The sequence below is a fragment of the Rhinolophus hipposideros genome (assembly GCF_964194185.1).
Source record: "Rhinolophus hipposideros genome assembly, chromosome: X".
Classification (NCBI taxonomy): domain Eukaryota; kingdom Metazoa; phylum Chordata; class Mammalia; order Chiroptera; family Rhinolophidae; genus Rhinolophus; species Rhinolophus hipposideros.
In genome coordinates this window covers 60,326,713-60,346,436 of record NC_138046.1, presented here as the reverse complement: position 1 = coordinate 60,346,436, position 19,724 = coordinate 60,326,713, and the positions used below count along the sequence as shown (strand labels likewise).

At 38.6% G+C, this 19,724-nt stretch overlaps 1 protein-coding gene across 2 annotated transcripts in view; it reads left to right on the top strand.

Annotated features, from left to right (window-relative positions):
- DIAPH2 (diaphanous related formin 2) overlaps nucleotides 1–17,471 on the top strand; it is an 842,313-nt gene extending 824,842 nt beyond the window's left edge. For both annotated transcript variants that reach the window (XM_081043893.1, XM_081043892.1), the window contains one exon: nucleotides 12,223–17,471. In XM_081043893.1, the coding sequence (XP_080900019.1) occupies nucleotides 12,223–12,287 (65 nt within the window). In that variant the 3' untranslated portion in view covers nucleotides 12,288–17,471. The remainder of the gene's footprint in view (nucleotides 1–12,222) is intronic.
- The last annotated feature ends 2,253 nt before the right edge of the window (nucleotides 17,472–19,724 follow it).

Below are 19,724 nucleotides of genomic sequence, written 5' to 3'. Positions count from 1 at the left end.
TCCCTTCTTGCATGCAAAGTTTCCACTGAGAATCAGCTGACAGTCTTACGGAAACTCCCTCGTAGGTGACTAACTGCCTTTCTCTTGCTGCTTTTAAGATTCTCTTTGTTTCTGTCTTTGTCATTAACCTTTGGCATTTTAATTATGTCTTGGTGTGGGCCTGTTTGGGTTCATCTTGCTTATGACGCTCTGTGTGTCCTGGGCTTGTACGTCTGTTTCCTTCACTAGATTAGTGACATATTCAGTCATTATTTCTTCAAGTAGTTTTGAATGCCTTGCTCTCTCTTCTCCTTCTGGTCCTCCTGTTATGCGAATGTTGGTTTGTCCCAGAGGTCCCTGAAACTATTCTCATTTTTCTGATTCTTTTTTCTTTTTGCTATTCTGATTGGGTGTTTTCTGCTATCTTATCTTCCAAATCACTGATTTAATCCTCTGCTTCGTCTTATCTGTTGTTGATTCTCTCAAATGTATACTTCATTTTAGTTATTGTATTCTTCATTTCTGACTGGTTCTTTTTTATGTTTTCTCTCTCTTTGTTAAAACTCTCACTGAGTTCATCTATTTTTCACCTAAGTTCGTTAAGGATCCTTATAAACCAGTGTTTTGAATCCCATATCTAGTAGATTGTTTGTCTCCATTCCATTTAGTTCTTTTTCTGGAGTTTTGGACTGTTCTTTCATTTGGGACATGTTTCTTTGTGTCGTTATTCTGGCTGATTCCCTGTGTTTGTGTCTATGCATTAAGTAGATCTGCTACATCTCCCAGCCTTGGCAGAGTGGCTTTATGTAGTAGATGTCCTGTGGGGCCCAGTGGCACAGTTTCACTCTTCACCTGAGCCACGTGCTCCAGGTGTGTCCCTGGTGTGGGCTGCGTGTGCCCTTCTGTTTTAGTTGAGCCTGGATTGCTGTTGGCACGCCTGTGGATGGGGTTTACCCTCAGGCTAACTGCCTGGGAGGGCTGGCAGTGACAACAGCAGATGAGCTGTTTTGTGGGGGCTGACCCCATGGAGCGGGAGTCACTTTAGCAGGATTCTGCTGCCAGCAAAGTGCGCCCTTCGGATGTGTCATTTATGGAGCTAGTTGAGTGACGCTCTTGTGTTTTCTGAAGCTGGCCACCAGATATGTTGGTTCTGGAGCGTCTTAGGAGGGGCTCCAGTGCAGGCCAAGTTCAGCCACCACTTGTGTTTGGCTTGGGGCCACTTGCTAAGAGCTACAAAGCGATCTGTGGTTGGTTGCCACTCGTACTGGGTTTGGAGGTGCTTGGGAGAGGTTATTGTAAGCCATTACTTTCTGATGAGAGAACATTCTATGGCTCTTATTTAAGCAGGGTAGAAAATGGTACCTGATTTCTGTTGTTTTTACCCCCTTTCCATTATTGTGTACTTAGTGATGGTATAATCAACAAGGAATTAATCTAGATTATTGAAACCTAGACTGCTGTTTCTTTAAGTTGAGACCAGTATGTGCTTTTGATCTGAAAACTAAAAATTTTACATCCTACCTAGTTTGTTTCCTTAATTTGCCAAGTTAATCATACTCAATACCAAAAATTCAGACATGGAAAAATATATATATATATACATAAATATGATCCTACCTTTCTTTCAGAGATAAACACTGTTCTGTTTTGAGGTTTTTTTGGTTTGGGGGTTGTTTTGTTGTTGTTGTTTTGTATGTATCCTTCCAAACTTCTGAAAAATATTTTTTTCAAAAATAACATGATATAGTGTTTTATAAGTTGCCTTTTTCACTTTGTAATGTGGACCTCTTTCTGTCAAGCACATGTATATCTGTATAATAATTTAGAATGGCTGCATTATATCCTATTGTATGTGAGTCCTATCTTATTAATATAATCCCATGATGGACATATAAGCTATTTATGATTTTCATTAGTATAAACAGTGCTGCAAAGAACATCAATGTACAGCCATTCATTTTATACATTTGCCTGATAATATGAGAATTGCCTTTGTTCCAGTAGACTTAAAAATCAGAAAAGGTTCTTTGAGACTTATATGATAGGTAAGTTGCTAGTTAGTAGCCATTTTTACTCATCTGTAGGCTTGGCCTGCATTTGGGTTGTACACAGATTGCCTTAGAAACTGAAATTACAAAGGAACTTCTGTCAGTTATGAATATGACATTGAGAAGCTGTGTTTTAACTCTGTTCTAATTGCTCATATTTAAAACTGTTGCTGACTGGCTTCTACCTTAAGGGACAGTTTATAGTTTAAAACAATGGCACTGGCAGCTGGTAAAGTGCCTGTGATATTAACCATACAGTTTGCCTTTGTCCATACAACTGGTTAAGTAATTAACTATAGGCTAGCATGGGGAAACACTACTAATGAGAAGCACCTGTTTATAGGCTCACACATTGTAACTTGTAGATTAATATCTCTTCTCCTCAAAATCATAGTCAGTGGTACATTTCTGTGATCTGGTCCTTTGGGAAATGGAGGCATCGTGCATGGGAAAGCCTGCCATTTTTGCCTTACTGCAGAACCAGCAAGCTTACATAACCCTGAGTACCTGGGGCTGCTGAAACTGTGGAGTTGGGCTGACTACTCTAAAAGTTCCATCATCAGCAAGAAGTAGGTAGCCTAGACCCAAGAGATAGGTTGCACATGTTAAAAACAAAGGGAGTAGCTACATAGTCTTAGAGTGATTCAGAAACAGAAGCAGATGACAGGTAAGTATATTCTAGGTCAGCATATCAGCAACAAAGCCCAGGCAGATCACAAACAACTGCCACAAGAAATGACAGAAGATTGTTCATCGTATGATCAAAGTTAGAGAAATGGCTGATGCCTAATATTCTTAGTCATAGGGATCTATGTCACACAGAGAGTAGAAAGGCACAGAGATGACAGGTGGTAGGAATGAATTGACCCTGTATCCACATTGTCATTTAACAGCTAGTTTATCTGCACCAACTCAAATGGTTGCTGAAGCTCTCGTCTTGCCAAGTGCTCTTGGCCCAGGTCACTGCAATCTGTGTGTGCCTTGATCAGCCATTCTCCTGTCACTCTTGATAGTGCTATGTAGGCTTCAACGACAGAACCTAAGCAGATGATTCCAGAGAGCCCCATTTCTGCTGGGTGTTTTGGTTTTGTTTTGTTTTTGAAACAGACTGCTGTCTTCTCTGTAAATCATTCAGGATTGTTTTTTAAAATATCATTAAAATTAAACTTTATGGAAATAGCTATCACTATGAATCTGGCCAGTCTAGTGCATTTCCTTTCATTCTTTTCCTCCTTTTCCTAGAAAAAAAGGTTAAATATGTAGAAACATTCTGATTCCCCCTTGATATATACATTGCTTTTCATGCCCCCCAATAGGAAAAAAAAAATCGTAATGAAATAGTCAGTAATATAAGGAACTAGAATAGTTCCTCCCTTTTTTTAAATTAATCCAAAAATTAACACATATTTCTATTTTTCTCTCGTTGAAATTCCACCTCTCTTTTAAGGCCTAATTGGGATGATGTTTTCCATGACCCCCAACTCCTGCACTCAAGGGATATGATTTTTCTCTACTCAGGTCCTCCATCATACTTAGACTGTAATAGATACAATAGATACTGTGAGACATATAGTTTCATGTTACAGTTGTTTGTACATCATCCTCTCCTCCCTAATAACTTACGAGGGTGTCTGTTATGGTACTCTGTAGATACTTAATGCAGTAACATTTGTGGGTGGATGAAAGGGTGGAAGGGACAGAGGGCACAAGGAAGGAAGGATGGGTTTCCTTTCCTTAACTTAATGGCAAATTCTGTTCCCTGTGTGTGAGCAGTATAGCAGAAGGTGAATTGAAGGATCAGTTCCTGACTCATTGCTAATGACTAGATGATTAGTTAATCAACAGACAGTTGTTGAGAAACAGCTATGTGTAATCCACTGTGAGAGACACCTGAGCCGCTCTGGTATAATTTGTATGGTTTCTCTATGGGTTTGCTCTTCAATATAAATTTCTCATATGTAATTTACTTGGGAGCTTTTCCAACTATTTTCTAATGTTATTCATATTTTTATTTCTTACCTTTTCCATATTTTCCAGAAGTGCAGGCATTGTCATCAGATTTTCAACCTCGTAAAGAGAAAATTTGTCTTAGGGCCCAATTGCATTTCCTAGTATAGAAGCAAACATAATGCATCGCTAATGTGCAAAACCAAGGACATTTGAAAAAAAAATGTATTCACTAGCTTTGACATTGTGTCCAAAGATAATCAATGGCAAGGTCTGTGGCAGTTGAAATACTGAACAATATACTGATTTTATTTTGTTTCTGAGCCATGCTTTTCTAAAAGCCTTTGAAATGCTCAAGTTACCAATTATGTAAATGCTAGTCATTTAAAATCCCAAGAGGTTGGTTGTACATGTTATGAAAATATCATGTTTATGATAGATAAAAGTAACTATTGCATATTTTCTATATTTGTAGCTTAATATGGATTAAGTTTTTAATGCCTTGAAGTAATATTGCTATTGTACTATGTGGTTTTACTTTTATCACGTATTTCAATCTTCCTAAAGTTGCTATAATTGAGTTTGTTTGATAACATGCCTTTATATTACTACAAGACTTGATAGTTTTCAAAATATGAGGTTCGTAATCGAGATAGAGAGTAGAGTTACTACCTGGCAGGGAGGATCAGAAGAAAGTGAAATATAGAAAAGTGATTTAATCTCCCTACTGCAGTTTTATAAAATATAATTTGTTTTTCCCCTAGCCCAGCAGAGTTTCATGCTGATAACAAGCTACTGAATTAATAAATCCATTGCAACTATTGAGACTTTTCCTTTAATAACATAATGAATGCTGAGCATTAAGAAGAGAAAAGGAAAGGCATTCTTTTTTTTTTTTTTTTTTTTTTTTTTTTTACAGTGAAAAACGTTTGTATTTAGAATTAGCCAGCTGGACTCAGTTTAGATGATCCCAATTTTGTTGGCAACATCCAAAGCATCGTAGTCAGGAGCCAGCCGAACATATGCCTTCTTCTCTCCATCAGGCCTGATCAGGGTGAAGAAGGAAGCCCCTGCCCCTCCCAAAGCCGAAGCCAAAGCGAAGGCTTTGAAGGCAAAGAAAGCCGTCCTAAAAGGCGTCCACAGCCACAAAAAAAAAAAGAAGATCAGGAAAGGCATTCTTTGTCCAGATGTTACCTCTAGCAGATCTATACCCCTAAGCGTAGGAAAAGTACCAGCATCATACCCGGAGCAACAGCAATGCGAAAATAATTTGTGCATCTCAATTAAAATACTGTATTTTCTACACAAAAGCACACTGTCTCCTGGAACATATTTGCTTATTTTCCAATTGGAAAGACCTTTAGGGGTCTATTTTGTTATCATTACATGTGCTTAACTCCAATTACACTTAATAGGAGCTGTGTGTCTATAGTCACAGTAGCCTCTGAACTACTTGAACATTATTGCTTTCCATTACCGTCCTCGTTAAAATACTTTCATCTCTTCTGCCAACCTGAACTACCACGGTACTCTGGGTTTCTGTTTTCTTTGCATGGATTTATTTGCATGTAATGAAGGATACAGATTACAGAACATGGCCTGTTTCTAGTTTTAAGAATATTATGATATCATCGAGATTAGAAATAGGGCTAGAACGATTTAATGTTTAGGTGGAGGTAATTGATTGGCTTCTAGACATGGATTTTTGCATAGCACCGTTGTATATAGTTCTGTTGGAATAAAATAATTTTGATATAGTTTAATATTCGTGCTTTCTAGTGGAAGCCAATTTTGTAAAACACGAGAATTCACGATCTGGATGCACTAGATTTTACCAACAGCCAACAAACCTATACATTTAATTCCAATTATTGCAATTTTTGACAAGGCCATCACGATGAGAGTAAGAGTATTAGAAAATCACTAGGTAGAATTGGTGGTGCTGTTTTTCTTAGTGCTGGCCTCTACACTATTCCAGAAGAAAAGTGGTCAGCCAGCAGTAAAAGTGATCAGAAGACGGGGAAAGAAGCTTGTTAAATCTTTCAAGAAAATGAGGAACCTAAGGATGACTGTTAAAAACATCCTTAGGGACGTTAGAGTCATTTGACTCATTGGCATTCAACAAGTAGACATCTGCCTAGCCTTACTGGGGCAGCCTAGTTAGTACTCATTGGATTTGTTTTTCAAGCTGTGTTGTTTTCAAGATATTTTGTGATGATAGCGTGATGTAGAGTTCCAAAATGCACCCTAAAAGCAAGTGCTTGAAATGAAAATATAAATTATGGAGGATTATTTCCACCAGATATTAAAACATATTATGAGGCTGAAATAACTCAGGAGGTATTGGCACCAAAACAGTTGGAAAAATACTTTGGTCAATGGAACAGAAATGTACCCTAGTAGAGATAATTTATGATAAAAGAGGTATCATGAATCAGTGTAGAAATTCATGATTATTTAACAAATGGTGCTGGGACAACCATTTCCTCTTTGCAAGAAAAAAAGGAAGCAATGTGGAAACTTACTGACATTGTACAACAAAATAGATTCTTGATCATTTTTTTCTTTAGTTTTATTTTGTTTTATTTTATTTTTACATCCCTCACACCGGTGAACCCCCCCCTCCCCCCACCCACCACCACCCCGACCTCACACCGAGTTGATCATTTAAATAATTAAATGTAAAAAACAAAATCAAACCTCAAAGAGCAGAAAAAGATACAGTTGAATGTTTATCAAATGTCTCTGGCTGGAGAAAGACTTTCTAAGCTTGAAAATGAAGGAGCAGATCACAATGCAACAGATCAATAGATTTAGCTACAGAAAAATAACAAAAATGAAACCATGTGTTCCTGAAAGCCCAGAACACAAACCAAATAAACAATCAACAAACTAAGGAAAATATTTCTAATAAATACTTCAGTTGGCCACCATCTTTGATATCTAGAATCCCAAATAAGAGAAAAGCCAAAAACCGAATACCCCAGAAGATTAATGCACACAGGACATGGCCAGCATTTAAAGGAAGAAATATAAATGGATAACATATGAAAAGTTCCACCTCACTGGGATTCGAAGAAATGCAAAAAGAACAAATCAAATGCTACTAGTCACTTTTCATATTAGCACATTTTCAAAATGATTAATACCCAATAATGAGGTAAGACGGGCAAATGCATGTACTTACTGCCATTGGATTTAAATTAATACAACTATTGTGGAATACAATTTGGACTTAATTTTACACACTCAACAACGCCACTTCTACACATGGTGTATATAAAGCTATAAGGATGTTCATTGTGAGGCTTTTTATGATAGGAAAAAATGGGAGTAACTTAAATGTCTATCAGTAGAGATACGGTTACCCAAATTGTGGTGTGTTCATGTAATATAAAAAGAGTATGTGGAGTAAAAATCACGTGTTCAGTATCATGTTTCAGAAGTTTCATGACATGGAAAATTTCTACAATACAATGCTAAATGAAAAATTAGAACACCAAATTGTATATGTAGTTTGAGCTCAACATATGTTTTCTTTTAAAAAGCCACTATTCTGGTAAGAGTCAGTCCGGTCAATTAATAGAGCAATTGGCTGTCCTCTACCAAGAGATTAGGCGTACACCTAATTCAGCTGCCACCTTCTAATCATTTCTAGTGAGAGAGATACTGTTTCAGGATCCCCAAAATCACAGGGGGAAAAAAAAAAAACATACGCTTTTGGAATCATGATACAAACGGGAAAAAATGTAAGTTCATCTGAGAAGATTTCAGCATAACAATTTAAAATAAATTTTCTTTCATCAGTGTTTGGAATGCAAACAGCTACACAATAGACATTTCCTGAAGCAACCTGAAATTTTCTTGGTTTTTTTTTTAGCCTAAACTCCATTAAAGCAGGCCTCTGCTTGCTCAGTTTGCTGGCAACAGTGCCTATCCATTGATGGTGAGTCGGCCACACCACCATATTTGAAAAGCTTTGGAGAAAACAAAGCTCACAGTATATTACAGAGAGTTTCTTTTGCTTTGTTTTCTAGCCAACTAATTGACATTACAATGGGATATTTTGTAACACCATGGATAGTTATATACCAGGCACACTTATTTTCTGTTACCCTGCTGGGAGAGTATTGTGCGGTTATGTTAGGTCAATATTGATACATTTACATGCCTATGAAGCACCAGGAAGCAAACAGTTCATCCATGGACACCTAACCTGGGGGGAAATGAATAATGGACATTGCCTTTTGAGTCAGTTTTTCAGTTTTAATCTGACCTGCTCATGCAATATACAAGATACACCCTTAGACCTTTGGCCTACTCTCACTTCCTTAGAGGATTCATCGCACATTCCCAGGTTACATAGCACACGCTTGAGTCCTTTGATCTGCCTCACGTCACATTTTGTCTAAGCCTTACCTCTGATATACTTATTCCTCAGTTATTTCACTTGACAAAGTTTTCAGTAAGAAGGAAGTTAGTGGTGTAGATTTAGCTATGGATCTGAAACTTTGTGACATTCAGGTATTTCATGGATGATGTGCTTTGTATATAGTTGCTGAATAAATGATTGCATAAATCAATTTTAGAGCAGTACAATAATGGGTTTAATTCATTCACTGTAGGACTCGGGAAGATTTTGAGATGAATGCCAAATCAATTTATGTTCAGAAAAAGCATAAAGCTTCTTGCTCTTAAGACAGCGAGGAAAGTCTTGACATTGGTTTGAGCTGCTTACCCTGACATTCAGAACATGCAGAAGCATATTAAAGCTGGGCCGTGTGTTTCTTTCTCTTATGGTGACAGATTGGAATATTGTTGTAATTTTAGCCTCTCCTTCTCCATAGAATGCATATTTCCTTATAACTATGCCCCTCTCTGCAACTTCACACTATGACCAGGTCACCCTCTGGAATAGCAGAATCTTTTCACCTTCATGTGGGCCATATTTTAAAGACTGTATGACCAAAGAGAATCTAATCTGTTAGGGTACGCATCCCCAACTGTGGTGGGGGGGTCCATCTTGGGACTGACATCTCAGGCTTTACTGCTGCATTAATCCTTGTGTTTACAAACAATAGAATCCCTTAATGAATTCCTAGACCGTGAGGATACACTAGAATCTCTAGGCTTTCTTATTCACTGTAGTATGTTACCTCCTGTGTTAATAAAATGGAAGCAGAGTAAGATTATGACAAAGCATGCCCCCCATCCTCTAATGAGATGTGTTTGCCTGTATCTCACTGCACAATATCCCAACAAGTATGTAAACACGGATAGATGTCTCCCCCATCTTCTTTTCTTCATGTTCCAAAAAGACAACAGGCAAATTAGAAAGGAAAGCCACTAACAAAGCCCTACACATCAGGGAAATCCGTGTTTTAAACTGTTGACTTTTTGGCAAGGCCCCTGTTTTCCCCATGTAAGCTATTCTAGTATCAATAGTGTTGGGAAAATCAGACTGGTTAGAAAAGTGAATTTGGTTCTGTCTGAGTCTCCTGGAGCTCTCAAATCCTGTCACGTGGCACCTTCTTCCTCGATCCATGTTTCCAAATAGGAAATACAATCATTCTCACAACCACCCAAATTACTCAATCACCTCTGACAGCAGTAATAGCTAACATTTGCTCCTTTTTCATAAATTTGATACCAACTATGTGCCCTGATATTATGAGGGTCAGGCCACTCATTTTTACCCAATAGCATTTAATGCTATAAATATGGAAGTTTGTAGTGCACAAAATTCAGTGATTCTCAATCTCTGCTTCAAAGAAGCCATGAATCTAAGCATGAAATATCATTATTAGATTGCAAACTATTAGAATGTAAAGGGAAATGAATATATACACATATATATTCATATTCATGTTATATATACAAGTATAAAACATGTTACTCTCTAAATTGTGTGATCCATGCAAGATTAGAGTATAAATATATATTTTGTACCTAAAAGACTTTTAACATAAATACAGAGAATTGTAAATAAATCACAAAATCCAGATCATTGTTGCCATTGTTTATAATGACATTTTTCATAAATAAGATTGTAGGTTGGTATTTTCAATACATAAGTGGTGACCTTTTTTTTTTTTTTGCTTCCTCTTATAATTATTTCATGAACATAGGGACCGATTAGGTACCAAAAAATGAGAGAGAGAGAGAGAGAGAGAGAGAGAGAGAGAGACAGACAGAGAAGGAAGAGGAGAAAAGAGAGAAAGGTAGGAAATGTAGAATGATTTTCTTTTGTGTATGCCAAGAGCTGGATTTGGACCCTGAACCAGCATTTATCTTGCCTTCCAAAACCTTCAATGTCCTTTCCTCAGTTTACTTTGACCTGAAAGTTTATTTTCTCATGCCAAATGCTGCCTGTAAGTTGCAGGTTGACATGAATCCTCACATTACATCATTTAATGCTGTGAGGCAAGGTTTTTGCATATGCTACTTCTCTTGAATCCAGTGGGCAGTGAGTGATGCTTTCAGGTGCCAGTGGCATTCTGGGAGTGAGTGTGAATGCCAGTTTGACTTTAGTGTGTAAGACCACTGAGATGCGGGCCTTTTTTTTGAGATATTGTCCATGAATGGTACGATCGTTCTCGTGTCTGATAGCTTTAACACTGAATGCTTACATGCTAGCACTGCAGTGGTAACTGTTATATTATAATCTCATGTTTAAATGTTTTCTAAGAAGTCCCAAACCAATCTTTGTGGAAACCAGTGACATCTACATAATTAGCCCTTTGTCTAGGAGTGTTATCTTCACATTTTTAGCTAAATTGTGATCCAAATCACAAACTACATCATGGATTTTTTAATAGTATCTTTAAGAGGACACCCAAATAATCCATCACTCAGATATATCTCTAAGGAGAGAAAATGCCTCTTTCTTTCTCACCTCTCAGCGATATTATTGCGTATTAGGCACGATGGGCTTACAGCAGCCGGTTGGTTCAGTGTACTCATACACACCACTGTGTGTGTAGGCCAAAGTCATCGAGGCCAGTTAGCTTTCTCTGCTCAGTGTTTTGACCACAGACTATCGGGAGTCCGTCAAGAGACAGCAGCCCAGGTGAAAAAGGCACCATGGCAAAATCTCTGCACTTCCCAGCCCATTCTCCTCATGGGACAGGCAGGATGTGTTCCTTTCACACCACCATCTTAGGGAGGAAATGAGTAGTAACTTGGGAGGCCCAACATTTACCTCTGAACAAAGCCAGCCTGACATTCATTTTGCATTGTAATCCCCCATCATACCATTGATTTGCTGTGTAACTTCATCACCAAAGCAGAGATAATAGGATAGAATGAAATGGGCTTACCTCCCGGTGATACTGTGCGAATTAGCAAATTAACGAGTGTAAAGTGTTAGCATTTATGTAAGTGCCCCTGGTTGTCATTATTTCTAGGGACTTAGACTCATTCTAAATAGAGAATCTAAGTATATTAGGCTTTTGTCAGAAAGGGATTTTCACCCACATCTATTGCATTTAGGCTGAGCATAAAACAGGTGATAATAACATAGTAGTGATCACCGCAATGCAGAGCTGTAAACCTTTTTCCGATTAAAGCTAAAATGATTTTCAGCAACTTTCAGTGCTTTAAAACTTTGCTTTCCAAGCTTTGTGCCAATGGTTCTGTCTACAGTGATTATTCTTCCTGTGACGGGTGAGGGGAGTGGGACCTATTCATTATTCATTCCCATAATGACTATATAATGTATTGAATTTGTTTTCATCATGCAATCAGGCAAAGACTCCGTAGCTGGTTTGATTGCCACATATTGCAATCATTGTAAAAAATTTAAAAAAAAAACAACTCTTTTCTGCTCTGCCCACGCTGGTGTCCTCTAGGTATCCAACATACAGATGGAAAACTCATGGGGAATTGAAGTGCTTTCTAACAAAAGACACCGTCTGTAGATCCTTTCAATTTTACATCTTTACCAAGGAATTTTGTTGTCGCCTGCTATTTCCAAGGGGATCATGCTTGAGAAAATTCTTCCATTTCTTGTACCACTCTGACTTCACCTACCAGGAAAAGCCGTTTAGTGCTGATTGCAGAACTCTTGAACTCAGCCTGGCAGCTGCAGCCTGAACGCCTCAGATCTGGGCTCCTTGTTACTTGTTTACATATTCGCTTGAAGTGGTTTTTTCAGGACTATTTGAAACCCTCTCTTGACCTGACATGGTGTAATAGCTGAGATCTAAAACTCACCGTGTTTTTGGTTCTTTTTCTCTTTGTCTTACAGATAACAGACGAGTACCTTTGGAAAGGTCACGCTCTCGCCACAATGGAGCTATTCCAGCTAAGTGATTCCTCATGCCAAAGAATATCAAAACACTTAAGTAAACAAAACTACGCATTTTGAGAAGAACAAAACAAGGGGGGATGGAGAGGAAAGAAGTGCATTTCTGCAAAGATCAAGCCAAGCGGAAGAAACAGTCTGCATTTGTAACGCTGTTATCGCAAGACTCCTCCTACAATTATACTAATATTAATATACTTACTGGGATTATAAAATGTGTGTTCCATTGTAGTGTAAAGATCTGTATTGTTTCTTACTGCGTGTGACCTGAGGGTGATGATGAAAAATTAAGAAATTGAAGAGTTTCTAAGGCTTTCAAAAATATTCTGTCTGTCAACAATTTACTGTTACTCAAATTTGCAGGTCACTACCCTCCCACCCCCTGACCCCCCAAAAAAAGGAAGAAAAGAGAAAAGGAATAGAAAGAATTATTCAAGGTCCGCTTCTGATTGCTGTGATATAGAAAAGGAAAATGTTAATAATTTGGACAGGCACTAATATTGCACTCTGTCAGAGAAGCCATTTTGGAAACTCAAAACAAGTAACTGCTTCACCCCCGTCAAGATATTTAGAATCTGATCTCAAGTGAAAGCTGATGGATTCATCTGCTTTGGCTGAAATTAAACTTAGACTTCATCGAGAGTTTCAGTATGATGTTGCAGGAACTTATCGCTAAAAATACACCAAAGGTTAACAGAAGAAGTTAGAGAAAGTGATTTAAACTTTATTTAGAGAAAGTCGTTTCAACTTCATTTAAGGAAGTATTTTCTAATTATGCACATATACCTGAGATACTTTATACAAATATTTTATATGGCTATTTTTGAGAAAAACCTGAAAATTCTATTACCTTTATTTAGATTTGTAAAGGTAAATATTGATTCCTTATCTCTGCGGTTTATTTCTTCTCTGCATCGCTTTTTCCTCCCATGACCCCCTTGACAACGGGGAACAGAGTTCTAGAAGACCTGAGAGGAAAAAGATTTCTCTCTGCAGGAGGCCGCAGAAAACTAAAAGGTCAATTGTTTTATCTGCCTTTATACTCCCCTTTCCAATTCTGCCTTGGCGGTCTGAAGAAGAAAAAGAAATTATATGTATGTACGTATGTGTATATATGTGTATATATTTATATCTCCTGCTACAATAATTCCACACCCCAGTGAACTTCTCAGGCATCATCATACTTACTTATATCAACAAAATGATGCCGCCATAAACAACTCTAGGGGGAGAATAGGCTGGCTCTGCGTTCTTCTTAAATCGGTGAGGGAGTACGAGTTCTACTTGTGTATTATTTTCAAATATACATTGAAATAATATGGTATAACTTCTCTGGAGTGCAATTCTAAGATTAATCCATGCAGATGATTGTGACAATTGTAAAATGATTGTGACAATTGTAAAAGATTTCTTATATGTATATATCTTATATGGAGAATCCTATCTCAACTCCTCCGAAGCCCCTTCTAGACATTCAGAAAGAAAAAAGGACTGGCTGGGCAAGTCACCGCCACCTGAGATAAACAAGTGACCAATAGCTCAGTTTCCTTTAGATAGATGTATAAAGACTCAAACTGCTGCCTTTGCCTCCAGTGCATTCTTACTTGGGTATTATACTTTAAAAAGCTCCGAAGCTGCTACAATAGAGAAATCAAAAAGAATAACAGTATCTGAGATGGTAAATATTAAGACAGGCGCATAGGCACATACAGTTTTTAAGGGACATATCCATTTCACACACTGTTTTTTTTTTAACAACAACAAAGATTTAGGTTCTACTAATTTATGTAAATGCGTAATGTATGTATTTTTGACTTCCCAAAGTCTTTTCTGAACTCTTCATGGTATGGCTTCTTTGAGTCTTTTGATAGCTTTTTAGGCTGTAGGAAAATGATATTTTGAAATAGTAACTATGACTGAAATTTAGGGGCATTTGCCATGCCCTACTGTCAGGCTGGTCAAGGTAGACATACTGATGTGTATCACCTTTTCCAGATGTGAACCTGCCTTATTTTTTAGTTTGTGAAAAAAGAATGAAGCACTATTATTGATAAATTATATATTTGTATTTAGAGTAATCCCACACGCTTTCACAAACATTATGATGCCTTTTCAGGGTCTTTCACGAAGTTCTGATAATTGAGTTCAGGGGATTGCTTCCCAGATTTATAATGATCCTGCTCTAGCCATTTGCAGTTTTGTTTTAGATAGAAAAGTATCACCTCCAAAAGTACATAGTGACATTTTTAGTATAGAGGCAAATTATACTAAAGTCTTTTGTTGGGTGTACTATTACCACATGTGAGAAGCACCAGTTTATGAAGATTTTCTCTGGAATGTTTTTAAAAAGTACAAAACCCTTAACATGTTTACTAGTTATATTAGTTTCCTTTAGCTGCTATAACCAATTACCACAAACTTGGTGGCTGAACACATCAGAAATTGATTCTCTCATGGTTCTGGTGGCCAGATATTCCAAACCAAAGGCCATATTCCCTCCAGAGGCTCTAGAGGAACGTCTTCCCTTGCTTCTCCCAGCTTGCGGGGGCTGTTGGCACCCCTTGGGACATGGCCACATCTCTCTCTGCTCCATCTTCACATTACCTTCACTGCCTCTCTCGTAAAAGGACACAATTATGTTGGCATCTAGGGCCCACCCAGATAATCCAGGATTGTCTCATCTGAAGATCCTAAACTTCATTACATCTGCAAGACCCTTTTTTCCAAGTAAGGTCACATTCACAGGTCCTGGGGATTAGGATGTGGATATCTCTTTTTTGGAGGTGACCCTTGGCCCACTACAGTCTGCCTTCTGCTTCCCCCCGCCCCAAATTGAGGTCTGTCCCATATGCAAGATAATCACGCAGTCTTAAAACTCCCAAAAGTCTCAACCCAGTTATAGCATCAACTCCAAGTCTAAAATCTCATCTGAACATCATACATTCAAAAGTACAAAATCTCATCACCTAGATCTTCTGAATCAAGTAGAGGTAAAATTCCTGGGGCAAAACTCCTCTCCATCTGTGGATCAGTGAAACGAAACAAGTCATCTGCTTTTAAATTACAGAGGTGGGACAGGCACTGGATAATAGTTATGGACTGTCCTCTTCCAAAAGGGAGAAAGTAGAAAGGAGTCATCCGTCCTGATGATCTTCAGAATTCAGCCAGCAAAATCCTCTTACGTTTCAAGGCCTGACTATAATCCTTGTCTCGGGCCTGCAGCTCTGTCCTCATGCTTCATGGATTGAGTCCCTCCCTTTCTGCCCGTGGCTTGCACTTCCTGTCTCTGCTCCCATGCTTGACCCTCTGCTTCTGTACCTGCAGCCCTGTCCTACGGGTGGTCCTTTATATTGAAGGGTAGCACATGTTTGCAGTTTTATCAGCCTGTGTCCTGCCTGTAAAATTTTGGTAGTTCGACAACCAAACCTTTTTCTCCCATCTCTGTCCCTTTCAGGCCAACCTAGAAGTGTTTCTGCTGGTATAACACTCTCAAAAACTTTGTGGGCCTCCCACGTATGTCACATTGATTCAATAGTGAGGTAAGAGACCTCACAGATTTTTGCCAGATCACCCCATTTCTATTCCTGGCTTCTATTGAGATGGCTGAATGGATCCATGAGTTAGTGCCTAATCTCTCCAGCACAAAGGTTTTCCAGCCACACAGTTGGCTTTATCTCCACAGCACACCGTCCTCCCGGTGAATCTTCTAATTTTAGCATCTTTTACGATCTGAATAGGCTCAAAATTTCCTGAGTCAAAAGTGCTGACTCCTTTATACCTAACAGATCTTTCCTCAATTTCTCCCTTTCCTCTTGTATTGTACTATAAGCCCAAGAAGAAACTAGGCCATGCTTCCAATGCTTTCCTTGGAAATCTCAGCTAAATAACCAAATTCATCAGTTATACATTCTACTTCCCACACAAGTGTTGGAGACAATTCAGATAACCTTCTGCCACTGTGTAACAAGGATAAACTTTCATCTAGCTTCCAATAAAATGTTCCTCAGTTCCTTCTGAGCCCTTACCAGAAGCACCTTTAACATTCATGTGTTTACCAACAGTCTGTTTAAGGCAACATATGTTTTATCTATCATATGCGTCAAAATTCTTACAGCCTCTTCCCATTATCCAATTCCAAAGCCACGTCCGCATTTCTAGGTATTTGATATAGCAGGACCTTGCTTCCCGGTACCAAAATCTGTATTGGGTTCCTGTGGTTGCTGTAACATACTATGTCAAATGTGGTGGCTTCAAACAACAGATATTTATTCTCTTTACTGTTTTGGAGGCCAGAAGTCCTAAATTGAGGTGTTGGCAGGGCTGCAGCCCTTCTGGAGGCTTTAGGGGAAATTCTGTTTCTTACCTCTTCCAGTTTCTGGTGTCTCATTATTCTTCGGCTTGTGGCCAAATCTCTACTCTGTCTTCACATCACCTTTCCCTCTGTGTGTCTATCTCTGCCCCTGTCTTATACGGACACTTGTGGTGCCATTTAGGTCCCACCCGGTTTATCCATGATAATCTCATCTCAAGATCCTTAATTATATCTGCGGAGACCCTTTTTCCAAATAAGGTAACATCACAGATTCTGGGAATTAGGATGTGGACATACCTTTTGGGAGCCACCATTCCGTTCACCGCACATAGTCATTGCACATAAATGTACTTTTCACTTTTTAAAATACATCCTTGGTGCTCAAGCCAAATTCAAGGTTGTCTCTAACAGCTATTGTCTGCACAGGCTACTGCATGCTTTGATGTTAAATGGCTGAACAGGCTATTCTAAAATTCAGTTGATACTTTTGCTACTGTGGCCAATTTGCTTGGAAAAATAATTGGTTCCAACTCTGAGCTCTAGTGTATCTCTTCTGCCCCTTTTATGGAGTCTGACCAAATGTCTTGTATGATTCATAACACAGGTATAAAACTACTTCTGACAGAGAAGCGTTCTTTACAAGCTTATTTTAGATGTTATGAATCCCTCAGCTGAAGGGAGAGGTGACAGCAAAGCCTACTTTGAATGGGTATTGAGGGAGACTGTGCCCATGCCAGGACACCCAGAAGTATTTCAGTAGCCGCAGAACTGTGGATTCATGCTCTCATTTTGCCTCGGGAATAAACATCTGTCTCTTTACAGGACCAAGAATGACTTGCAATCTATATGTAATGCATACTTATCCAATAAAGTTAAGATACACGTTAAATGTGCTGCTGCCTATGAGAATTAATATTAAGGATGAGTGAAAAGGCACAAAGTGAAGTATGAAAACAGGATGTAAGAACATTCTAGAAGGAGAGGCTTCAACTGAACGGAAGTACAAGAATGTTTCTATAAGGCCTGGTCAGGTGGAAATGATGGGATGTATTCAGAGTCACACATACCTGTGGGAATCATGAGATTGTCTTGAAATATTCCTTAGCGCTGCTTGCCAGAGTAGTGGAGAGATGTTTGCACAATTTAAAAGTCCAGGTAAGTCAGAAGGGTGATTTACATCCTCCAGAGAAACTTTCTACAGAAAAGGTGTGGGAGCTTTTTGGTTTGCTTTTTTGCTTTTTGTTTTTGTCTTGATTATAGAATGACAGCAAATGGGCTGAAATGCTCAGAGGGGTAGAAATCTGGAATCGGTAATAACGGATTATAGATAATTATTCTCTGAAGGGCTCTCAAAAAATATCTCATCATAGTTGGGCTGACTTGAAGATGGAGGGTTGCACAAGGCGATAACCAGGTCTATAAATGATATGATCCAAAGTACCTGACAAGACCGTTGGTTTGCTCCAGGGAACAAATACATTGGCATTTTCTCCCCCAGAGATCCAAGTAGGCAAACTCGTTAGTAGGGAGTCTGACAAACAGTATCCACAACTAGGGGGTTTTGAGCTAATGCCAAGAGCTCAAAGGAAAGTGGAAATCTCGAAATTGATATATACGCAATGCACGTAACATACTGTATAGTTTTGATTTATAATACAAAGAAAGCTATAGCCAAAGATCCCATTTACAGACTGAATTTATTTAGATGTCTAGAGTCCCAGTAGCCACAAATAAAATACTGTTACAGTTCGTATCCATCGCAGGGAAAAACAACTTGCAAATTCATGAATTATGCAAATCATGACTTTGTTCCTAGTTTTTGGAAATTGGCCAGAGTTCAATCTTTAGCCATGATGACCTTATATTTTGGCTAATAGAGGTGCAGCCGATATTTTTACCTATATTTTGGCTAATTGAGATCCAGACAACATTTTCACCTTTTGTTGTTTATGAGCAAACACAAGAGCTATTATCATATGATTAGAAAGAGTAATAAGCCCTGAACTTCTCTACTTTGTTATAACCTCCAGTGTGGCTATTCTAATCATTCAGTGCCCATTAGTGGACGTTGTTTTTCAGGACACAATTATGAATTCAACATACATAGCTAATGCCTTCAGGGATCTCACAGTCTAGTAGGAGATGGGACAAATACAAAAAAAAAATGATTGTAATTCAAGGTGGAAAGAAAATGATCAGTGTCACAAGAGTAGTATAGATGAGACCTAAGGGAGTTTAGGGAAAAAAAATCAGATTTAGAGAGGTGAGGCGAGGTGAGGTAGATATTAAGGTGGGAAGCAGCTGTCAGTATAGTTTTTGGCGGGGGTGGCATTTGAACTGAATTTGAAAGGGTAAGTTGATTTGGAAATGCGAAGCTTTTATTCATTCAGTCACTTTAATGAGCACCTACTTTGTGCCAATCACGATGCTAAGCTCTGAGAACATAACAGTGAACCAGATAGATGTGGGTGCTAATCTCGAGGAGTTGACCTCTTAGAGGAGGGAGGGAAGGCATGAGAAAAAGTCCAAATTTTGATACGCGTGTGCAAGGAATACTGAACAATTTAACCGGAGCGTAAGGGCCGTGAAAGGCTGCAGTGGCTGTGTAGTTTGGGTTTGATTTTATAAATGGTAGGGAAATACTGAGGGACTTTTGAGGAAAGAAATAATACAGAGCACTTAAGGAAGATGACGCTGGAAGCTCTGTGTAGGACGGAGTAGGTCACAAAAAACTGACTCTTGGAGGCTGTTGCAAAAACTACTTTTGATAAATAATGAGGGCCTAAATTAGGGTAGCATCAGTGGGAGAGATCCAAGTAGCTTCTGAAGAACTGGCAATCAATTAGAGGTTGAGGGTATGAAAAGAGGGAGGATTCAAATCTGACAGCAAGGCTTCAGACCTGAGTGACTGATGGGCTCCTTTCAACAGAAAAATTGAACACAAGAAGCGCTCATCTCTGCAGTGGTGATACCATGGGTCTGCACAGCAGCACCTCGGACATTTGTTTCGATCCCATTGTCTATACTGTTGAACGGTTCATACATGCTTTACATATAAGGAGCATCAAGTCGTAAAGACACAGCAGACGAGAGAACATGATTCTGCACCGGAACAAATTCAGTAATATTATAG